Genomic DNA, 23,521 nt, shown 5'->3' on the forward strand with positions numbered 1-23,521 from the left:
AAGTTATCATCATACTTAAGATTAAACATCATTAATTAGCGATATGAAAGTAATTTCACTAGAACTGTATCGCTGTTTCTCTTAACTTGAGAAATCGGTCTGAATTTCCAGGACGAGCACAAGGGCGACATCTTGTGGAATTACGTTGCCGACGCAAAGATTGTTACTTGGAGTAGAACAGGGGTCTCCAATTTCGGTCCTGAAGAGACACTATCCAGTAGATTTTCTATTCTTCCTGGCTTCTGATGAGCCACGTTTGTTCCTGGTATTTACCTGAGACCAGGCGTGGCTCATTAGAAGCCAGGTAGGAGTTGAAAACGTATTGGACAGTAGCTCTCCAGGACCGGAACTGAGGACCCCTGGAGATGAATATTTTTAATGTCATTGCGCAAGTACAACGGAACTATCCGTGCTTTCTCCAGCAATGTTATATAAATATGGAGAAAATAAATTATTTACTTAGCGGACGCTATTTGCTCGACGTAGTAATCAGGGAACCAAGTAAAGTATATATTTTTCCCTTTCTAAACCTAGTATCGTTATTATCGTCTGAACTCATGCACTGAGCTGAAATTTCATTCCTCATTGGTCAGAGTGCAATCAAGTAACCACCTGAACAGGTGGAAGAAGTGCACAAATGAGCAGTGTAATTGAATGAATATATAAAATAGTCTCATACTTTCAGGTATGAGATGAGTCCAATCCAGAGAGGGTGCGTTAGTTTTGCAGACCCATGAAATAAAATGCGAGAGAATAATCAGTGTAGGCATCTGTAACGAATTAATCTTTAGCAGACCGGCAAAGACTGCATGAAATGCAAAAGTCACATTAAATATGTATTATGGAAAAAGGGAGTTTTACCTAAGAATATTATTTCACAATTACAATCAGCTCTTTAATCACTGGTAAAATAAGTTAGCTGTCTAGAAAGTCTAGAATATTAATCTAACTTTAGGTTGCATGCATGGATGACAAATTGCCTGAATCTAGTACAGCGCCCCCCACGTGTACTGCCCATATGACGCAAAAAGATCGACGTCGATGCTTGCCATCACTGGAGATCAGGTGACCCGGAAGCGTCAGTGATGACGTTGGTGATGACGCCTCTGTCAGAAGCTTATTTTTAAGATGGCGCTACGGCCAGGAGCTGGGGGAGGTGGCAGGTACTGGATTTTTTGACAGCTTTTCCCTTGTGACTGAATGGTTACGGTGTTGGCTGCGCGTTTTGGCTTGTTGCGGGTTAAAAGAGTCATCCTGTAATTGCCGAAAAAGTGTAGGTTTAGTGTGAAGGCAGATAGTTAGCCTAGCCTAACGTAAGCTCGAGGAGCTTAGCTATCCTGCCAGGTACGCGAAAGGCCTGTCATTTAGAAAGAAGCACAAATTTTTGTAATTAAGTTATTTAAAACATGTTTATACAACCTGTATAATATGACATCTGCCGCCGTCTGCTAATTCTGCGCTCACCCGGTTGACCCCTAGTAATTAAGCTCAGGTATGTAGCCGGCGTTGCGTACGTTAGCTAGCTAGCTCTTGACACAGACTGCCAAACTGACTCTTAATGCTATGGTTAGAGCGCACCAGAATGTGTGTGTTAAACGTTAAAGCAGTCGTCCAGACCGTGTTTTTCCATTGCTGACTGAAGCTAAACAGTTTAAAAGGGTATGCTGGTAAAACGCAGGTATACGCTGCCCATTCATAGCGACTGACGTCATTGTCGTTCCAACCCCCTCCCCTCGCGTCGTTTTCTTGCAAACTGATGCTGGGGTGTCATGGACGGAGGAGGGTGCGATCCCTCGTCCCTGCTACAAAGATGGGCAGCTGGCCCACAGTGGCTTTATTCGCTTCATGCTTTATGGAAAGGAAACATTGAAGCTGAAGTTTAGTGTATAGCAGCAAATGTCACTTTAATCTCAAGTAATTATGAGTTATTTTTGTATTTAAATTACTTGTGCCATCTCTTAAATGACATTTAAATAATGGTCGGTTCTGTACTGTGTGCACTGAGGTATAAATATAGGTTTTTTTTAACACTAGCGTTAAAAGCAAGCTTGAGAATTCCCTAGAGAACGGTGATCCTTTCCTGTGCGCCTCTGCCAGTAGACGTTTTGTATATTATAGACGTTTTCTGTGGCCTTGTAACTATAGAATCGTGAATTTTTTTTTTAACTACCGGAGCTCTGGCACGTGCGGAGCTCCTTCAGTAATATACGTGTGATGATTGTTTCCATCGCGACCAGCAAGTAATCATAGTAGTGAAGGTCTATAACCTTTTAATACAATTAATTTCAGTGCAGTAGTTTGTGAAGATGACTGGCCAGTTGTTTTTTTTTTCAGGGTTTAGACTAGGTAACATCTTTCACAACCTTTTGTCATGTAATTGAAAGAAGAATCTATTGGCAGTTTTTGGTTCTTTGCAGTGTTTTTTTTTTAAATAAGTATTTGACATTTGCTAGAAAGACATCAGCGTTGTTGTGCAATGCCACAGATAAATTGACATTCTTTGTTGTTGTCATTGTAACTCAATAGCGATCAATTGAGCTCTTTGATCTGCTGCCTGTCGGTGTGAATTTGCCGCTCAGATGTGATAAGCTTGTGCACAGAGTGAAGTTCGTTTCTCCACCTTTTTCCTTTGTGCTTGTGTGTCATGTTACACCATGTATTTTTTTTTGTGCAGTTACAAGTTTGGGTCAGTATAAAAGTATCTGATATGAAGTTCCTTACATCTTTTGTCCAGATGTTTTATTTAAGCAGCGTCTGCCTTAGGTGTTGCAACAGCACAGCACCCCTCTTCAGGGATGTTCACTTAAAACCTATCCCACTCACCTTCTCTGTCCCCTGTGAAATCAGTCATGCTGAGTGAGCCCCTTCCCTTTCAGTGGCTATCGGGGCCAGCCAGTGAGAGTGTGATTTCCTGCCACATGCTCAGCGTGGGCGCCGCTGCCGGAATATGCCGAATGGCACATGGGCATATGCCTGGTGGCATGGTCTCTGAGCTCATGATGCATGCTCCCTTGGCTGGCCTGGGATCCAGCTGTCGGCTGGTAGTGTCGCCTGGTCGGTGGCTTGGACGTGATTCTTGATTTAAGGCCTGTTTTTAAGGAGCAGCATCCCCCCCCCCCCCCCCAGACGACATTACACCGGAAGGTGACTCATTCACCTACCTGTTGAATAATTAAGATTCCTTTCGATTGAGGCAACTGCAGTTGATGAATGTTTCATGAAGATTGAGGTGCCGTAGTTCAGAACGTGACTCTTCTGCCATGGGGTTTAAAAGAAAATAAATAAAAAATACAGACTTTAGGCATAGTTATCAGGACGCTGAAGATAAATATAAACTAAACATGATCCTGGTTGCTGGTAGTAATTGGATGTCTTGACCATTGTACCTGTGCAAGACATTCTCCTGTATGGCTGAAACCTGATAGCACGTGGAAAGAAGGGCCTGGCTGCAGATGTGTACTGGTGAAGCTGACTATATGATCCCCAACTCAGTGTAGTACTTTTGGATAAACTTGAAGTCATCAGAATGGAAGTAGACCCACTACTGTAGTGGAGGGTAACCATCCCGTATGTTTTGTGTGTCAGTACTGAGGAACATGACTGCCTTGGTATTAGCAGCACTACCCTGTCATAGATTTCCTTCAGGGATATTTTGGCTTTGTGAACAGGCTACATCGGTGATGCCGTTTCATGTGGTTCCTCTGAGGTCTTCCTGTCGGTTAACAGAGCTGCCTTGACAGGCGGCTCAGTGCCGCAGAAGTTCTTTCGGTATCCTGGCTTGATTGTCCACATCTGATTCAGTATTTATTCATGCCATTCCTGTCTGTGACAGGACACGGGCAGCAGCAATAAGAGCTGTTTTGGACAAATAGAAAGAGCCGCGTGTGTTTTTGACGGTCAAATGTTAATCATTGCGCCATATAGACTCTCACCTTGACCTGCGTTTTTGTCTTGTCCTTGCGTACTGTATCTCATACGGACGGATATGTAAAGTATGTAGGGTCACCTCAGACGTGCTTTCAGCCGGGAATGTGTGAAAGTCGGCAGTGAAACGGTCCAAGAGGATGCCCTGGGTGAGAACCTAATTGCTGATGCTGGCGTCAGCGGGCCTGTTTCCGATGCTTGACCTTTTTCCGATGCTTGACCTTTTTCCAGAGACGGTGGGAACCTGCGCCCTGTTTGTGCCGCTGCTTGTACTACATAACGCTGACATGTCAGCTCTCAGGGTAAAATGTAATTGGCTCAGAAATACAGGTACAATTAGTTTGATAGGTGGAGTCATCCACTTCTGTTTGTTGATGACCCAGTTTAATCAGTCTAGCACTGAACATTGCTAATGTAAAAAGCTTGCTTTGTGTGATTAAATAAAGTTGTATCATGTCTGCTTATTTGTTTCACTTGATTGACCTCCTCCCTCCTCCCTCCCAGCTTCATGTACCCAGTTGGAGGCGGCCTGGGGCCTCCACAAGGTAAGTCCTCTTTCCTTTAAGCACATCTCTAATAATTCCAGTCATTGCATTTTCAGTCCTGAGCCCTTACAAGGCCCAGCATCTTTGTGTGTTTGGCTGACACTCTCCAGGAGATGCTCATGTGAGCTCCATGGTAATGTTGGGCTTGGGGGGTGGGGTGGGGGGGGGAATGGAGCTCTAACGATGTGCGGGAGGCAACCAAGATGGGGGATTGGGTGTCATTTAATGACACTCTGGGCAACATTTGCCTAACAGGATACAGTCTGACGCATGCACTGTGTTGTACAAATAAGGATGTCAGTTCTTGCAACATGTTTTTAAAGTAGGGAGAAGGTCTAAGAAAAGCAGATGAAGGAGGTTATTTTTCACACCATGGGTGAAAATAAAGCTGCGTCCTGGATCTTGAAGGAGATGAGCCAGTATCGATGAAACAGCCAGGTTCTGTCACACCTCGGTGCAGATTATTATCTCTTGATCCCCATAATACATACACTAAAAAAAAATATTGAAACAACCCTGCTGTTGGGGGTTGGGTGCCAACACAGCTTTCCATCTTGCTGGGAAGATAAGTGGCGAATAATTAGCATCCCATAATATTTATAGAGGCGCGCCGAGTCTCCCCGCAGCTGATGTTTTCAGATACGGCCGATTCGAAGCCTGCGTAACGTGTCTGATTAGCATAGAAATAATTAGACAGAAATAAACGCGCTGGTGTGTCGCTCGCGTCCTTCGGCTTTCACTTTTACATATGTGCACAGTTGTCGGCGAGCTTCAGATCAGAACGCACTTCCTAAATTTGGGAGAAACACAGAAAGGCCTCGTACTCATCCATTCCTCTAGCCATCTTGTTGCCTGCTGTCCTGGTCAGGGCAGTTTATAATAATCATCGTCCTTACTATTCATAGCCAGTAGGGAAACTTCCTGTGGGGGAAAAAAATGACAGGTTCTCAGGCTTGGTATGTAGATTACCTGTTTGTTTGGTGTGTGTGTTGAGATGTGAAGTGGATAACTTAATGCCTCTGTCTGTGTGTGCGTCTGTGTGTGCGTGCGTGTGTCTCTCTCTGTAGGCTTGATTCCCTTGCAGCAGCAGCAGGGATTCCCCATGGTCCAGGTTATGCAGCCCAACATGCAAGGGATGATGGGAATGAACTTTGGTGCTCAGATGCCCCCTGGTGCCATGCCCATTCAGGTCAGTATGTCCCACCCAGACTGGCCCTGATGTGGAACTCCTGGGCTGCCTGGGGGGTGACTCTCACCCTTTACATCTGTGGACCCCCCCCCCCACCCCACAGGGTGCAATGCCCATGGGGATGCCGGCCCAGGGGATGCAGTTTATGGGGCAGCCCCCCTTTATGGGCATGCGGGCACCTGGCCCCCAGTTCTCTGCGGACGTGCAGAAACAGATGGCTGAGGAGCACCAGTAAGAGCACCCCCCCACACCCCTTTTTTGTGCCATGTAACCCCCGACATAAGTGTTGTAACACACTCTCTTCGCCCCCCCCCCCCCCCACACACACACGCAGGAAGCGGCTGGAGCAGCAGGCCCGCCTGCTTGAGGAGGACCGCAAGAGGAGGCAGTTTGAGGAGCAGAAGCAAAAGCTGCGGCTGCTCAGCAGCGTCAAGCCCAAGGTCCGACTCCAGTTGCTGGCCGCGCGCCTTACATCACCTGGCCCTTACTTGCACCATTATCATTATCCCATTGTTCTGGCTCCTACTCCGGCCCTGATCCCGAACTCCTGTTTGCATTGACCCTCTTTTCCTGAGCTCGGGTGTGTCGCTGTGTGTGCAGACAGGAGAGAGGAGCAGGGATGATGCCCTCGAGGCTATCAAGGGGAACCTGGACGGGTTCAGCCGGGACGCCAAGATGCACCCCACGCCCTCCGCACACCCCAATAAGCCAGGTATCCTCCCGAAGCGTCGCCGGCCACATAAGCAGCCACTACTATTGCTGCTGTTTCTCCCTGATTGTGCTGAGGATCCGTGTGGGAATGCCCTTAGAGGCCATTCATCTACAGCTGGAAGGTGCTGGAAAATGCTGGTAGCTTCCGTCTCCCTCCGTGGGTATCTGTAGTCTCATTTCCATGCTCAGACGTTTTTCCCATATTCATCCTTTGTTCTGTTAATCTGTTTCTAACTCCAGTCTTTATTTTACTAGCCTTCCTGTGTTAGGAATTGTTAAATAATTAATGCACTTTGGAAATGATTTGTATGTTGCCATAAATCAGTCATCAAACCATTGGCATTATGCGAAAGCGAGTGTTCCTACATGAGGCCGCCCATCTCCATGTCTCTGGCTGTCTGTGTGCTGTCATTACGTTAATCTCTTCATTTTTACAGACGCATCACCATGCCACTCCTCTGTCACCTCTCACTCTCTCACCCCCACTTTCCCTGAGGAGGATGACGATTTTAGTGACTTCATTCAGGGCCCAGTTGAAGCCCCTCCCCTTTCCCCACCCACCACCTGCTCTGGCCCCTCCCCCATGCCCCAGTCTCTTCTTCACTCTGTGCCAATCACCTCAGCTGCCCACCACTCTGTCACCTCCAGCTCCAGTTCTGCATTCAAAGGTAACAGCCTTTTCCCCTCCCCTTCAGACCCATTCTAGCTTCTGTTTTGCAATTGTACCAGATCAGAAACTGCGAGCAGACCATTCCTAAAGGCTAAATGCTAATGGCTACATGCTAAAGGCCACAAGTGCACATTGAATTGCAGTATGCCGTGGCGCCTCTGAAAAAGTTAGGTTTGTGCAGATAAGATCAGCCAAACCACAACTGGGCATCTGTGTTCCTCGTCCATGCCCCCCTAGGCCCCTCCCTGGAAGAGAAACTGCTGTCCTCCTGCGACTTCCGTGCCAGCGGACAGGCTCAGGTTAACTTTAAACCGCGCTGCCATCTAGCCCAGATGGGCCCCCGGGAACAGGTGGCAGCTCAGTTTCAGCCCAGCTCCAGGGCCCGAAACTGGGCCGGCGCATCTGATGAGCTGAGCAAGGTGTTCGCTGTGGAGTCGCCGGCCACCCAGGCCCCCCCGGCCCCCCCAGCGGCCGCTAAGGACAGCGGTGAGAGAGGGAGATGCCCTCCTCGGCCCCTTAACTCGCCTGCTTTGTAGGGGCTGGCCTCTCTGTCGCTTTCTGACTCCCATGCCAACGATCAGGCTTCAGCCAAATCATTTAAGCCAGGCTGCTCTCAGACGAAGCATCTAGGGGATGATTCAGCCGTCGCCGGCTGCTGCAACCGGCTGCTGCGACCGGCTGCCATCCTGTCCTCTCTGCTCTGTGGTGCTTTTTTTCCTTTTCTTAACCCATGGCATGTGAGCGTCGGTGATTTCAGGGCAAGCTGAAACCGAGCTTGCAAGCAGCACTTATTTCTGATGATGATGGGGGAGGGGGTCTTTTTCCTCGAGTCTGATTAGTCTCTCGTGCCACCCTGTCCTCTCTTCCTGCTTCTGCAAATCGTTCGCTGCCTTGGAAAGGGTGCTTCTGTACCCATTTTATCTGCTACCTCTTTACCTCACACGTCAGAATTCCTCGGAATTAGATGAGATGAGATGTTTGTCTCTGAGTGGTAGGTGACTGGGAAGGTAAGCTGTACGGAGCCCCTGTCTCTGAGACCGAGGTTTCTCGTGATTGTCACATGACACCTGTTCAACCAATCACAGCCAGTGAGGGTCATAAGCAAGCTCCGCTCTGATAGCTGTACAGGCTAGATTGGCTCTAGCTGATATTGCTGTGAATATTCCAAAGACAGAACTGATACTAGTTGTTAGTATTAGATAAAGTGGGCAATTCTATGTTGCTTCCTAAATAGGAACAACAGAGCAGTGCCGCTACTGGCCCTGCCAGGGAGTGCTTGTGCTGTTGGTTCAGGACAACCAGTCTGATGTTCAAAGCTGCTGGCGCTGGGCTCACGGGCAAAGCGCTGGCGCCACCCCTTCATGGCCCCACCCCCTCATGGCCCCACCCCCTCATGGCCCCACCGGAGGCAGTAACCCTGCCATTTGCTACCATTGCAGGTGTGGCTGTTTTTCCGCAGCAGGAACACATGCAGCCGATGTTGCCGGCCTGGCTGTACAATGACAGCCTCGTCCCAGGTACCGTCAGCACTCTGTGCCCCGCAATGTACTTCTCTACCTAAATAAATAGCCCATAATGTTTAGTAAATGCACTGCTTCACTTTGACGAGCTACTGGTATGTGGCCCCTGCAGAGCTGTTCAAGAAGGTGCTGGAGTTCAGCATGACCCCGTCCGGCATCGACACGGCCAAGCTGTACCCCATCCTGATGTCCTCTGGGCTGCCCCGGGAGGCCCTGGGCCAGATCTGGGCCTCGGCAAACCGAACCACGCCAGGCAAGCTGACCAAGGAGGAGCTGTACAGCGTGCTGGCCATGATTGGGGCAGCGCAGGTGAGTGGGGAGCATGGGAACAGCAGCATGCTATCGTTAACCCTCATTAGGGGTACCCGTGTGAGTGTGTGCCCAGGCCGGCTGCCTGGCTGATCCCGGAGGGGTGACTGTCCTGATCAGGCCGCTTCTTTCCCACTCAGAGCGGACTCCCTGTGATGGGTCTGGATGTCCTGAGCCAGTTCCCCACCCCGCCGCTGCCCTCCCTGTCCGCCCTGGCTATGGGCGTGCCTCCTGTCCTGGCCCAGCACCCGGCACCCATGATAGCCCAGCCGCCCGTCGCCATGGCCGTGCCCACAGCAGCGCCCGCCCCCTTGGGTGTGGGCTCCATGGGCGTGGCCTCCGGCACCGCTGCCCAGCCTCCCGCTAGCTTCGTGGCCAGCTTCCCGCCGGCACAGGTACCCGAGTACCGCACAGCCGCCGCCCCTCTAACGTGCCGTATCTCAAACCTTCGAAGATGCTGTCTCATGTAAGGTACCGTTTCGTTAGGGGGCCATTTTACACCCCCGTCCGTTTTGCCACGTGATCCGGCAGGGGGGCAAACCAGATGACGACGATTTCCAGGAATTCCAGGAAGCCCCCAAGACGGGAGCAGCCGAGGACTCATTCACTGATTTCCAGGGGGAGTCTGGGGCCCCTGCCAGCGGCGTGACCCCCTCACAGAGCAGGTTTGGGTCTGATCTGCAGCCACACACTGCCCCCCCCCCCCGCATGAGTCCCCCCTCCCCAGCCGTGCTGTCAGTGTAATATCAAAGCTTTCAAGATCAGTATGCTGTAGAAGTATAGGCTCCCATTTCAGTTTTATTAATTCTGTCTTGTTGTCACAACCCTAACCCCCCCCCCCCCCCCCCCCACACACACACCACACACACACACACACACACACACACACACACACACACACACACACACACACACACACACACACACACACACACACACACACACACACACACCACACAGTGGCCCTGTTCTGCTCACCCCAGTGTCCGGGTCCTCGTCCGCCTCATCTGATAAGTACGCCGTCTTCAAACAGCTCTCGGTGGAGCAGACCGTGGATACAGCTCCTCCCGCCTCAGGTACCAGCCCCGGCTGGCATGGAGATGTCCTGCCCGCAGCTGCAGAAGCCCCGCCCACAATCCCACATTCTCTCTCTTTTTTTCCTTTGTAATTCAGACTCTGCTGACAAGTACAGTGTCTTCCGAGAGCTGGAGCCGCCAGCAGACCGGAAGTCAGTAGGTAAGTGAGAGAACGCCCCCCCACCCCACCGTGTGTGGCACCTCCAGTCAGAGGGCTGATGGTACTCAATACTGTTCCTGATATTCAGGCTTGTAGGGTCCCTAGTAGGTTAATAATGAATGTGGCGGGTTGTGGTGCTTTTATGGAGTCGATACGCCGTCCATGTGAAGGTTGACGTGGGTCCGTCTTCCTGTCCTGTTCCACTAGAGCAGCAGCTGGAGAGAGCAGCTGCCCTGGGCCCAGTAAGTGGCGTGTGGTGTGGCTTCTCAGCGTGGGCTGTCTCTTCCAGCTGCTCTCTCCCTCTGATGCATGTGCTTTCTCTCCTGTCTCCAGAGCCCAGCTGGCTACAAAACGCACTCACCTTACCGATGGTACCTTAAGTGTTTTAAACCTAAGCAGCTTGGGGCTTATGGACCGTTGTGAAATGCCTCTAAATCTGGTGGGAGCCCATAGGCTCTTGCCATTTAAAATCGTTTAATGCCACGTCGTCCTCTCTCCCTGTTTTTAGGTGAAGGATTTGCCGACTTTAAGTCAGCCAGCCGATGATGGCTTCACAGACTTTAAAACGGCCGACAGCATTTCTCCACTAGACCCCTCCGACTCAGCCAAGATGGTCCAGCCCACATTTTCTCCTGCTTTCCCTAAATCTCATCCCCTCCAGCCTCAGCTTCCCGCCCCCCTTTCTCAGCCCAGAAACCCTTTAAACATGGCCGACCTCGACCTCTTCTCCTCCCTGGCCCCACCTGGGCCCCCGGCAGACAGCAAGCTGCCATCTTTCCCATCACCTAGCACCGCTCCTTCTGTGGCGGTAGCGCCCCCCCCAAGCACAGGTTCCAAGCCCTCCAGGGGAGGCGTCGACGATTTATTTTGGCGACTTTGCTCTCTTCGGCTCCTCCTCTGGCTCCCCCCCGGCCGCCGCCGGCGCAGTGACGGCAGGGGCTGGATCAGTGACCCAGGATGACTTTGCGGACTTCATGGCATTCGGGAGCGCCGGCGAGGCCTGGGGAGACACTCGGCCGGGGACCAGCAGCCTGGGGGAGAGACAGACTCAGCGCCAGCAGCCCCCACAGCACCGCGACGCCCCCGACAAGTATGACGTGTTCAAGCAGCTCTCGCTGGAGGGAGGCCTGACCTACGATGACGCCAAGGAAGGCAGCGGGTCTTTCGCCTCACTCAGGGGCGACGCTGACGATTTTGCCGACTTTCAGTCCTCCAAGTTCTGCACGGCGCTTGGCGCCTCGGAAAAGAGCCTGACTGACAAGCTGGCCAAGGAGGACTCGTCTTCCGTCAAGTCGCTAGACCTCCCATCCATCGGGGGCAGCAGTGCGGGCAAAGATGACTCTGAGGACGCACTCTCCGTGCAGCTGGATATGAAGCTGTCAGATGTGGGCGGGGACCTGAAGCATGTGATGTCAGACAGCTCCCTGGACCTGCCGGGCCTCTCTGCCCACCAGCCCCCCTCCGCAGGTGAGGAACTAGTACGCTTGCTCTGGTGAAGTGCGGGTCCCGCCAGCCCGCCTTCACGCCGGCTCTGCTCCTGGGCCTTAAAGCTGGCCTCTGCTTCACCCGCCCCCTCCCCTAAGCACCAATAGCCAAGCCCAGAGTCTGTGGGTCAAAGGTCAAAGAGAGGATTCCTGTGGTGAGCTCAGTGGTCTTTAAACTGCAGGATTTTGCCCCTCCCCCTCATGTCATTCCATGAAACACCCGGCCATACATTCCCATCACACTGTGTACACATGTACATATTTTGTCATTTATAAACACAGCTGTTTTATTTATTAATTTATTTGTTTGTTCACCTGTTTAGATGTCTCACTAAATTCTCACTGACTTTAGCTTCACAACTCAGAGGCCACCAGTGTTTACATAGCTGTGGCGTCACCTGGTTGACCCGTGACACGTTACACGCTGATACCGTGAAGTATTGATTTTTTTGCTGACTGAGCACACACTACGAAGCTGTTAGTGTTAAGCTGCGCCATCGCTGAAACAGTCCCCGGGGCTGCTTTCCTGTGGTTTGAAAAGACTCTGGCCGTGTCTGTGCAGCGCTGGGCATCGTTTGCCTGCTCCCAGCTGACTGTGATGGACCCCGATGCCGGGTGGCATGGCGTGGGTCCTGCAGAGAACCGGCCGCCCTGCCAGACCCTGCGCTTTCTGCCTTTATTTCTACCAAATGGCTTTACGCCCCCATTAGGACTGTAAGTGTGCTTCTCAGCTGTCTCTGCCAAGCCCTGCCAGATGGGAGTAAGTTCTGAAGGCTGGGTGTCGAGCTCGCTGCTGTCTGTCCGCGGGGCCGTTTCAAGCATGGTGTTCCTGCACAAGGCGCTCCTTCTGTTTTTGATGAATTTCTGCTCATCTCTGATGAATGAGCCAGCCGTTTTCTATTTATAGCCCATCAGTGTCACCTTTGCACTTCTTTTTCCCTCCTGCGAGAATTTACACGGCAGCAGCTCAGACTTTTATACCCATATGCAGAATCTCTCTCGCAGCCGAGCTCCCGATTAATTTCTTTTGCTGTGAACTCCTGGTTGTATTCGAGCCGTTTTTCAAATCAATTCAAATTGTTTGGCCATATATGTATTTAAAGTGCAAAACATTTAATGTGTTTTGCAGTTTGTTTGCCTTATAACCAAATATTTAACACTAACTTATGTAATTGGGTAAACAGTCAAAGCACAGGTTTAATCCACGAAAGCAGGTTGAGTCATTTTTCACTGCTGCAAACACAACCTCTACCAAACGGTGTTGGCGTACCTCCCGTCACTAACGAGAAGCGTTTACCTACAGCCCATGGTGCAGAGGGGGCCTGCTCTGGCCTGGCACACACTGCTTCCGTTAAAGTTGGGTGACCAGGGTCAGAGGTCACGGTTCGTGACTGTGTCACTTGGGCTTAGGCCTTGAAATTCTATTTTTATTGTCTCCGTTACATTTCATTTCATCATCATGTCTTTGTGTGTGTGTGCGCGCGCGTTCATCTCCTTTTCTGCTGGCCTGCCGACAGCAGGCAATAACGCCCAGCGGAGAAGTGGGAGGCACATGGGCCCGATATCTGAGATTAAAACCTCAGGCGTCCTAGTCCTAGTCTTTTCTGGTCAGTCTTCTGATAAACTGTGTGGCCTGGTGGAATGAAATGCCCCCGTCGCTGCCTCAGCGGATTACCGTTCCAGAAAACCACCGGGGTCTTTAAGCGGCCCTCCAATGGCTCAGCTCTTTTCTCCTGTTTTCCTGGCCCCATTCACTAACCCGTGAGCCCTGCAAGGGGTCTTGTCTGCACTACACTCCTGTCTTTGTACTCTTAAAGGGACAGTGTCTGTTTTCCGAGTCTTTCTTTTGGGTCTGAATCCCCAGATCAAGTCTCACTCCTTTCCTTGTCCTGCTCACCCTAAATTCCCCTCTTTACTTTCTTTTTTTACGCTGCACTGTCCGTGGTGTTCAATTTGTGAAATTGACAGGAATGTGTTATGGACATTTTGTCTGTATATCTATCCACCTTTAAGGTTGTGTTTGCTGTATGCATAGCTGTCACCGTATATGAATTTTATGACAGAATATACAGTATATTCTGATTTATTTCGAATGTGTATTAAGTTCCATTTTCCTTCATGCACCTGGAAATTAAGTATGATTATATATGTTAAGATCTTTTTTCAGAGAGATGAGCTTGTAGTATAGGGTAATTTTCATCAATGTTAATTCTTCTGTTTTGTTTGATTTTAAAAAAGAGTTATTGTTCAGCAGAGATACCGAGAAGTTCCAACAGGTGGCAGGAGACTAAGTACTAAAAGGGGTACTGTCTCTTTAAATATACTGCACACCAGTGACCACACCTTGCTCAGGGTGCCATGGTGAGATCTCTATGGTCTCTGACTTCTGTAACCCTTTGAGTACTCAAACCTAATCGCCAGTGTGCGGATCCACGCTGTGCCTCCGAGAGGCGAGGTCATTTTGTTGGAGAAATGTATATTTAATGTATGTAAGCAGGATAGGGATTAAAGGCAGTATTTTACAGTGGAAATTGGACCAGTGTATTCCAAACACGGCGATTTCAGTGCCCCGGAGAGGCTGTTCCGTTCTGTCACTGCCACGCTCCTTTAATGGAAAATTACCAAGAGAAGACGTGCTGAACATCACGAGAAACCAAGGCAGGCTTTCTGTGGTGCTCAAAGGGTTAACAGCGCCTGGCTTTGCACCTGTACCTAGAACTACTTCAGTCTTGGCCTCGTAATTGTTCTGTATGATTTCATCCCCTCACTCTCGGTCTCCTTTTTTTTTGCCCTCTTAGTATGGTTACCGTGTTCGTCTCTCCCAGTAGTGACGCATTTCAGCCTGTGAATGTGCCTTTCGACACTGCCTCCGCCTCCTCCTATTCCGCCTCCTCCTCCTCCTCCTGGTTTTATTCTCCTCACTACTAGCTGTTTGGGTTTTCCTTTTTTTTTCCTGCATGCTCTTGTATACTTTACTAAAAATAAAGGGGTTCTTTTACACGTGTTAGCTTGGCAAACCTTTCTTGTATCTGAAGCCACCTCAGTAATTTGTGACCCTTCTGTCTGTCTGTTTCTCTTTCTCTCTACACTCTCTTGTTGTCGTAATAAATATTTATCTTGACATAGCTGAAATGCGTAGTCTTGGTTCTTTTCCCTCTTTGCCGGCCTCCTGGAGTCCAAATTACGAAACGGTCATGTGACGCATCAGCCTGGCTCCTGGCTCGTTCCTTGTCAATTTCACAAATTGTCCGCGTGTGTGTGCCCGCCTGCGTGTGTGTGCCCGCTCACTGTGAGCGCGAGTGTCCCCTCCGTGCACCATATCTGGTCATGGGCAGATTTAATTACAGTGAACCTTTCTGAGACTGCCAGACCCACCGTGGCTGAAAGAACAGGATCAGTGCGAGATTCCTCTCTCGTCGGTGTTGCCATGACAACCTGTTAGTCGTTAGTCCTCTCTGGGTTTATTTATTAAATGTGGGCTTTTTTTTTTTTTTTTTTTTTATTCTTGGAGTGATTATTGGACTGAAAGGGGTGTGATTATTGGCTGTAGATGGTGGGGTAAAGGGCAGCCCAGGCCCTAACCCTGCTTTTGAGGCAGCTTCATTCCTGGCTCTCTCCCCCCCCCCCCCCTTCCCAGCATCCTCTCATCTCCCACAGGGCAGCTCTAAGCTCTGTCGATTCTACATGGCTTCGCAGCACATTGCACGGCGGAGTACGTCACCGTTTCGGTTCACTTTGTCTCACTCCAAAAGTGTAAGGGCGGGGCACAAAGTGTGACCACGGTGGGTAGAGTTGTCGTGGTCTAAGTGGCTGCAGGGGTGGGTTCCCCTCCCTGCAAGCTCCACGGATTTCCTCCCCATCTCCAGTAAAATCTACACTCCCAGACTTAATCATCAACAGAATCCCACATGTGACTAGCAAGACCCCTTGTGTCTCCAGCTATATTTCTAATTCATCGAAATGAATTGCAGAAAAATACATTTCTGTTGTATAAGCTTGTCCGGTTTCCTCATGGTAAGATGAAATGTGGCGAGGCTGAATGTGAACCGGTGAATGGGATTAGACATTTAATGACACACGCACAAGATGCCCAAGGATTTGTATGGTGCTGGATAGTCATTCAGGGGCCATAACTGCAGGTTTGCTGCAGATTAAAAGGTAATTGACAGGCAATGTGAATGACTTCCCTCGATTAACAGTTGTGCGTTCCAGGTCCTTCTGTCTCAAACTCATACACCTACATTTGAGCACATGGTTTGACGGTAGTTCCTGGTAGCTGTGTGTGGGCATCACGAGGTCCTCCATCACACGCTGACTGAGTGCTGATTTGCCATCCCAGTCCCATAGTGGACAGCTTGGCATAGAGTTGGTGGCATAGTTGGGTGGGGACAGACTAAGGGCTCTGGGATGTCAGCTAAAGCCTGAGGGACAGAGACGCTTAACATTCTCTGATGGAGATTCGGCTGAGATATTTGAGTCTGTAATTAGCGTGTTGGGTATCACATTGGGAGGATCGTAATGAGCTTGCTGCCAGCTCACTGGGAGCTGCTGCTGGACCTCCTATAGGGGCGTAATGTTACAGCGTGGGGTCCGGCTAATGCATGGCTGTGGGGGGTCTGGTCCTCCTCCCGGTCGCACCCTCCCATCACCTGTGTTGTTCTTGCAGAGACCGATGACGCGAGGTTTGACCCCTTCGGTACGCTCACAGCTGGAAGCTCCGGCTGTTCCGATTGGCCGGACAGGGAGGACTCTTCAGCCAGTCAGGCCAAGGCGGCACCGGCCGGGATGGCCGGTCCCGATGGGTTTGGAGCGCCGTCTTCTGCTGTCATGCGACGGAAGGAGACGTCCTTCGGAAGCACGGAAAATGTGACTCGCACCACGGAGGCCAAGGTCACCACCTTCCCCACCGCCGATGACGCCGGGAAGCTCGAGGCCTTCGCCAGTTTCAGCCCCCACTGCGTGGCACCGGCCGGCGAGGACGACGACTTTGGCGACTTTGCTAGCACCGTATCTGAGAAGTTGGACCCCTGCACCGAGCCAGGTCCGGATCGAACCTCGGGCGAGGCTGCCAGCGACTTCGGCACCTTCCAGGGCGACAAGCCCAAGTTTGGCAAGTCGGACTTCCTGAAGGTCAGTTCCCAGGCCAAGGTGAAATCCAGTGAAGAGATGATCCAGAATGAGCTGGCCACCTTTGACCTCTCTGTGCAAGGTGAGTGGCCTCTATTACAGCTTCAGTTCTCAGGTACACTTCCAACTGGAGGATGTGCTCCAGTGTTCTAAACTTTGCCATTGGAGTTACATGCGGTAACATGCGGCCCAATGTAAGGTGGACTGCGGGGCTGCGCTCTTGAACATCACCCCTATCGGACAATCGTCTCACGTGCTGGAGGCTCGTGCCTCCTTCCAGCCAGTGTGAGGCAGCTGCCTGTAGTTCCGCTAGCAGACAGCAGATGGCAGCGTTCCAGCAACGCGGGGGCAGTCTGACGTGAGAGAGCATTGTCGTCAGCTTGTAAACCCAAGAACGGAAATGGGCCGCATTTGCCTCTGAAGTAGTCAGTCTCTGTTTGCTGGTGTGATTTTTCACACACAATTTATTCACAGTTCTACAACATGATTAAGTTCCTTTACTCGCTAAATTAGTAATTTCGTTTTTGTTTTTTTTTGTTGGTTAAATCTCATTTTCCTGAATGAAAGCTTCTTTTTTGTCCCCAAGTCCATTTAAATGCTAATAGGAGAGTGGGGGGGGGGGGGGCGGAGGCTGGTGTCACCTGTCCCAAGGTGTGTGCTACGTGATGTTTGTTGTGATCGCAGTGTTAATCCGTGCCTTGGTAGCATTGTGTTTCTCTCAGGTCCCTGGCACTGTAGCACAGACGTGTATTACGCTCCATTACAGGCAGGGGGCGCACAAGGCAGGACATGTCTGTTCCCACAGCCAGTGGGACCTCAGTCCTGTTAATTCCTTAGCCCCGTGCCTTCGCTGCTTGAGTCTGTCAGCAGGAAAATGTAAAAGCTTTCTCTCTCTCTCTCTGTCTCTGGCCCATCCCCTGTCTGTGAACCCCCCCGCCCCACACACACTCACACAGGCTCTCACAAGCGCAGCCACAGCCTCGGCGATAAGGAGATTAGCCGCTCGACTCCATCTCCAGCCCCAGAGACACCGTTCCGCGACCGATCCAACACCCTGAGCGAGAAGCCCGCCCTGCCCGTCATCCGGGACAAGTACAAGGATCTGACAGGGGAGGTGGAGGTGAGGCCTGCGATTGCGCGCCTGCATGCTGTGTGTGTGTGTGTGTGTGTGTGTGTGTGTGTGTGTGTATTTAAAGACCCTGGCAGCCTGTTGCAGCCTGTAACCTTGCTTTCCCCCGCAGGAGAGCGAGCGCTATGCCTATGAGTGGCAGCGGTGCCTGGAGAGTGCCCTGCAGGTAAGGAGGCCTGGGGCTGCCGCAGTGCACAGTCTGTGTCCCTGCCAAGTCGTCTGCCTTCTGTTGATGCTGTACAGCACAGCCTGACGCACCCCCTCCCCTGGCAGGTGATCAGCAAAGCCAATGACACGCTGAATAACATCAGCAGCTCTGCCGTCTGCACAGAGGTCATCCAGTCGGAGCAGGGCATGGATTACCTTCTGGGTAGGTGGGTGGGGACAGCAGCCCAGTGACCTGTGATTGGTCCAGACCGAACGTCCCCTGTGGTGTGCCTGTTTTTAAAGGGGTCACTGTGAGACGCGCGTCGTCAAAGCATCGCTTCCTGAAGGTCTGATTGGGGCAGTTTAGTGGGCAGCTGCTGTTTCTGAGGGAAGGCTTTGATAGGGCTTTGCTGGCTTCGACCAGGCTGGTCTAACGACTGAAATAGCTGCAGCACATCATTAGGAATTTGAACCTGCAGACAGGTTTGCCCTTCTCTTTATCTTTGCGAGGTTATGGATATGGGGCATGTGATAGGATTGCAGATCTATGACCGTGTTCCCTCGCCCCTCCCCCAGGTGTGGTGGAGGTGTACCGGGTGACCAAGCGGGTGGAGCTGGGCATCAAGGCGACGGCCGTGTGTTCGGAGAAGCTCCAGCATCTTCTGAAGGACATCAGCCGCATGTGGAACAACCTGATGGGCTTCATGTCCCTGGCCAGCCTGACGGTGGGGGGGGGGGCACATGGGAGATCGTGGGGGTGGGGCTTGTAGTCTGCCTTGTACTCAGATTGCATGTGCGCATTATGTGTGTCCAGCCCGATGAGAGCTCCCTGGACTTCTCCTCCTGCATCCTGAGGCATGGCATCCGGAACGCCAAGGAGCTTGCCTGCGGAGTGTGTCTGCTCAACGTGGACTCGCGCAGCAAGGTAGGCGCCGCCCGGCCACGCCCCCGTGACCTCGGCACTGCCGAGGGGCGGGGTCAGCTGACTCCTGGAGGCCGCCCCTCACCCACTAACCTCTCCGGTGGCTCTGAACACTTTGCAGGGCGTGAAAGGCAGGATGGTGGGACGGCTGTTCAGATGGGTAGGCAAGCTGAAGGCTTCCCAGCTTGGGGGGCGCGTCGTAACAGCCAGGCTGCTCAGCCCCCATGGCGCCGCTGCTTCCAGGCCCCGGGCACAGAGCGTAGAGCGGGAGGGACCTGCAGCAGGAAGCAGGCCGTCCAAATGTGGCTCATGGCTCAGATTCCCTTATTCGAGGCCTTTGAAGCTCGGTAGAGCCTGTGTTGTTCAGGCAGCGCTTCCTGGGGCTGGGGGAGGGGTCAGTTTGGGTCTGTGAATGAGGCCAGGGCCTCTCATCCACACGCTGACCCTGTCTAAGGAGCGTCAGACGCGGCCATCTCCTTGTCATTTAAGTAAGTACAGGGGAGGCTTCACCCGCGAACCCCTTTAAATTAGCGTGTGGACGAGACGCCTGGCAGCTCGGGAAGATCAGTCGCATCCCTGACTCTTTGGGTAGGTGGTGTTTCCTCTCCCTCGGTCTGGGTTCCTGGGTTCCTGTCCTGTCCAATCACAAGCTCCGGTGCAGACACACACCCCCCCCCTCATCCTCATGTGGGATTGGCAGCTGGCTGCAGGCAGGCTTTCTAGGAAAGGGGTGAAACCCAGCACCACACCTGCACACAAGCTGCCCATCTCTGCATCATGTGGGAGGGGAGGGGGCAGGATGGCGCCCCCACCTGGTCACGCTGTCAGCTGCTGCTTCATCGGGTCTTGCTGGGAGCTGATACCGAATCGCATGCATGACTGAGATGAAAAACGGTGCCGCTGCTGACGCTGCTGACGCTAATGCGTGTTGTGCTGCTTGCAGGCACTGACCAAAGACAGTGATCGGAGATTCAGGGTAAATATCCCACATCTGTCACTTTTAGCCCATTTCTCTTGTTAGTGGGCGGAGTCCCATTTTGGGCTGAAGCCATCAGCACTTAAATTTAGTGGAAGGTCACCCTGGGCCGGCCGGTCCCGTCATGCTGCTCGTGGAATTGGGACATGTGTGGACTACCGAGTCACTATCAGCACCGTGCAGGCTCCTGTAGCCCCGCCCTGCTGGCGCCTGGGGGAGGGTGAGACAGTGGTGGGCCGAGTCCTTGGATGCAGAGCTTTGGACCTACGTCAATTGGTTTGGGGGATTACGGGCTGGACCCTGATATTGTTACCCGTCTATCTGTCTGTCTGTGTGTATGTCTATCTGTGTACATGTGTGAGCTCTATCTGTATATCTATCTCTATGTGAATACACCTGTGTGTGTGTGTGTGTGTGTGTGTGTGTGCGCGCGTGTGTACTCGCTCTCTGAGTCTGTCTGTATGTATCTGTGTATACATCTGTGTGTGTGTGCTCAATAAGCGTGTATGTCTGTGAGTGTGTGTGTGTATCTCTATTTGTGTCTGTGAGTGTGTACGCATTGCTCTGTGTGCACAGGCTGCCTTGCTGGCCATGTGGGAGGATATGATTCACCAGCAATGACTCATTCTCTGACTGCTCTGCTCCTTCAGAGTAACGCGCTCACAGAGACACGCTCACACTCACAGGCCCCTCCGTTTGCTGAATGCTGCTTGGCCATCCTTGTCTCATAATAGCCAAACTGCTGTACTTGCTCATAGTCATTCTAGGTCGGATGGACAGACATTAGCGCAGAGTGACAGATGACTCCATGTGTTGTTGTCACATGTCTGAGTGATGTGGTCTGCATCAGTGAACCGCGGTGACAGTGCAGCTCATTTTACACTATCTGCCTTTTTACTGTTACTCATCTAGATTAATGATTTAGCCTCTGCAGGCCCATGAATTTTCATGTCGTCTTGTAACTGTTGTGTTCGTCTGCCCCCCTGGTTGACTTGTTTGCTAATTTTGTGATGCCCCCCCCCCCCCCCCCCCGGTCTGTCTTCATGCTCTCTTTTGCTGCAAAGGCCTTCAACTCAGAGACGGACAACTTCAAGCTGCTTTACGGAGGCCACCAGTATCATGCTAGCTGTGCCAACTTCTGGATCAACTGCGTGGAGCCCAAACCCCCGGGCCTCGTTCTGCCTGACCTGCTCTGAGAGATGACCCATGCCTTCCCATGCTGCCATGGCAACACTCGATGCTGGTCCCCCCGTGCACAGAGGCTTGCCCCAGCTTGTCAGAGAGTGCCAGGACTTTGGTGGCGCAACTACTGAGAGTTTAATGGTGTTTTTTATTTCTTCGTCAACCTCCCGCAGCTCTGAGGCCACGCTTCAGCGTGATTTTCATAACCTGCTGACATGCGGCGTGATATCGTAAAACGTCCTGCCCTTCCCCCTCCCTGTGGGCTGGAGGTCAGACCGTTATCCAGTGTTTATTTCCTCCTGCTGCTACCAGGGGGCAAAACAGCTCCCCCTTGAGGGTGGGCTGAAAACGGTGATGCAGGGTTTTGAGTTTGAGGGTTGGGGAAGATGATTCCTTCCAGAAGTCATTTTGGCTTTCCCTGGACCCACTGTCCGTCTCTCTGCCTTCAAACAGAACAGATACTCTCTACCATCTGTGTCTCCGCCTCCTTCCTGCTGTCAGTGCCCCCCAACTAAAATACATTTTTCTGATATGTGGGTATGTAACGCAGCAGTTTTCAATCGTTAGCTTTTTAACTGTTACTGAACGCTGTTACTGGGCATCCAGTGTGATGCTGGCGTCACGATAAATGCGACCGGTTCTGCGTCGCACAGTCGCATTACGGTAATGCGAAGTCAGGCCTGGATGTATAGTCCTGGTGAGTATGTTGATGACGGCTGTCAGGGTTATCAATGAAACGCGATGGCGCCGTCGTCATCGGTCCACACTGCGCCAGAGTGGGCGATTGGTTGAGTTTAACATTTCGTCACGCCGCCTTGAATGAAACACCTGGTATTATTTACCTATACAGTTAACGCTGGCATTAGATTTGTGTGCGAGGAGTGGGTTCTGAATCGTCTTGGTATCCTGGGGACGAGGGTGCAGTGAGTGCTGTGATCGCGTTTGTGGAGTTCATCTCTTACCCTGATGTGTAAGCTGTGCTTTGAAAAACCTGGTGTGGTGATTTCGTCTGTCCCGGCTTGTGTAACGCCAGTGCTGTTATGTGCTGCTGTGTGAGGTCAGGTTACTCACGCTGTCTGCTGTGTTTGCTTCCTTTAGAACCATAATATATAGCAATGGACGTGTCTTTTAACAATAAAACATAAAAACAGTCGGATGAATGTGATTTGTTTTTCATGTTATCCTACACTGGTTTTTTTCCACCTCCTGCCGTTTACTGTGTGAACATTGTTTAACACTGACAATTCGCCACCTGTGTCATTATGGCGCTGAACCTGACCCAAGTGGGTCAGCGTGTTCCGTGCTGGTTAAGGCAGCGTTTCTCACCCCGGATGCCTGTTTTTCATTGGAGTCCTCAGGGACCCCGAGATGGGCCAGGTTTTTGCTCCCTCCCAGCTCCCTGTACCAAAAACATGGACAGTCAGGGGTCCCGAGGACCAGAATGAGACACAAGGGCTTAGGGGCAACCTTGTGTCCTGAAGACTGTGGACCCCTTAAGGCTGCTGCTGTCTGCATGGTCAGCGTTTTCTACCTCTGCCGTGTGTTTTTGAACAATGAGAACTTGTTACTGTAGACCTAGTTCACACTGGCCACCAAAGCTTTGAAGGAAACGTGTTGTATGAAAACGGATAGAATTGGGTCAGTGTTGTTGCTTTCCATTCAGTCGATGGGGCTGCCTTTCATGTCCCAGAAGCCCTTGTCTGTACCCCTTTAAGATCACACGCACCCAGTATAATATGGCACTGTGCTGTCAGGAGAACCACTGCTCTGCTGAATGAAGACTTTCAGAAGCCTGTTAGACCAGAACCGTCAAGCGGGAAGCTAATCAAAGGATTCTTCAGTGATGGTCTCCCTGGACACGACATTGTTTCCCTGGCATCACTGCCTTTGTCTTTGTTCCACCCGCCACGTTCTTTTTTTCAGTTTTAATATCCCATTTAAATGTCTTCCCCTGTTTGCAGTTCTTTCCCAGAATTCACCTGGCCAGCTTAGCGTAGTGACCCGTCAGCAAATGCATTATTTCGGATGACGATGCCTGCAGCGTTTGTAATTCTCCATTGAAATCCTTTGATTTAACATTGAATTCGGAGCTGGAATGGGAAGACTGCCAGCGTAGATCTTATTCTGTTCTCCACTTGAGCAGGACAGTAAAACATCCCACAGTATGAAAGGATTGACTTAAAGGAACGTGAAAGCTTCCTCCAAGCAGCCGCAGCAAAAGAATTCATGGTGTTATTGGTGCCCACCCCAGCTAGTAATTGGAGCTGCCCCGTAGGTCAGCAGCGAGTGATACAAGCGGCGCATGAATCACTCTGTGACTCAGCGTGGCGTCGCACGGCATCCTGAGCGTGCCCGAACGCCACAGGACCTACTCGTTCCCGCTTCCCGCTGCTTTGGGGGCATCACTTCTCAGGGGTCCCAGCCACCCCCACCCCCCCCCCAAGCCCCCC

The 23,521-nt window shown here is 51.4% G+C and overlaps 1 protein-coding gene across 1 annotated transcript; it reads left to right on the forward strand.

The window, feature by feature from the left end:
* The first annotated feature begins 1,058 nt into the window (after window positions 1-1,058).
* Window positions 1,059-22,222, forward strand: synrg (synergin, gamma). Its single transcript, XM_048980643.1, is given in 22 exon segments — window positions 1,059-1,163; window positions 4,429-4,469; window positions 5,537-5,658; window positions 5,762-5,889; window positions 5,993-6,098; window positions 6,259-6,370; window positions 8,479-8,556; window positions 8,672-8,868; window positions 9,009-9,263; window positions 9,400-9,533; window positions 9,829-9,944; window positions 10,042-10,104; window positions 10,613-10,640; window positions 10,642-10,966; window positions 10,968-11,571; window positions 16,255-16,797; window positions 17,672-17,835; window positions 17,957-18,010; window positions 18,118-18,214; window positions 18,568-18,716; window positions 18,806-18,916; window positions 20,954-22,222. Coding segments are annotated over 22 exon segments (3,594 nt in total). The 5' UTR covers window positions 1,059-1,128; the 3' UTR covers window positions 21,086-22,222.
* Window positions 22,223-23,521: the final 1,299 nt, after the last annotated feature.

Source organism: Brienomyrus brachyistius, chromosome 17 (genome assembly GCF_023856365.1).
Source record: "Brienomyrus brachyistius isolate T26 chromosome 17, BBRACH_0.4, whole genome shotgun sequence".
NCBI lineage: Eukaryota > Metazoa > Chordata > Actinopteri > Osteoglossiformes > Mormyridae > Brienomyrus > Brienomyrus brachyistius.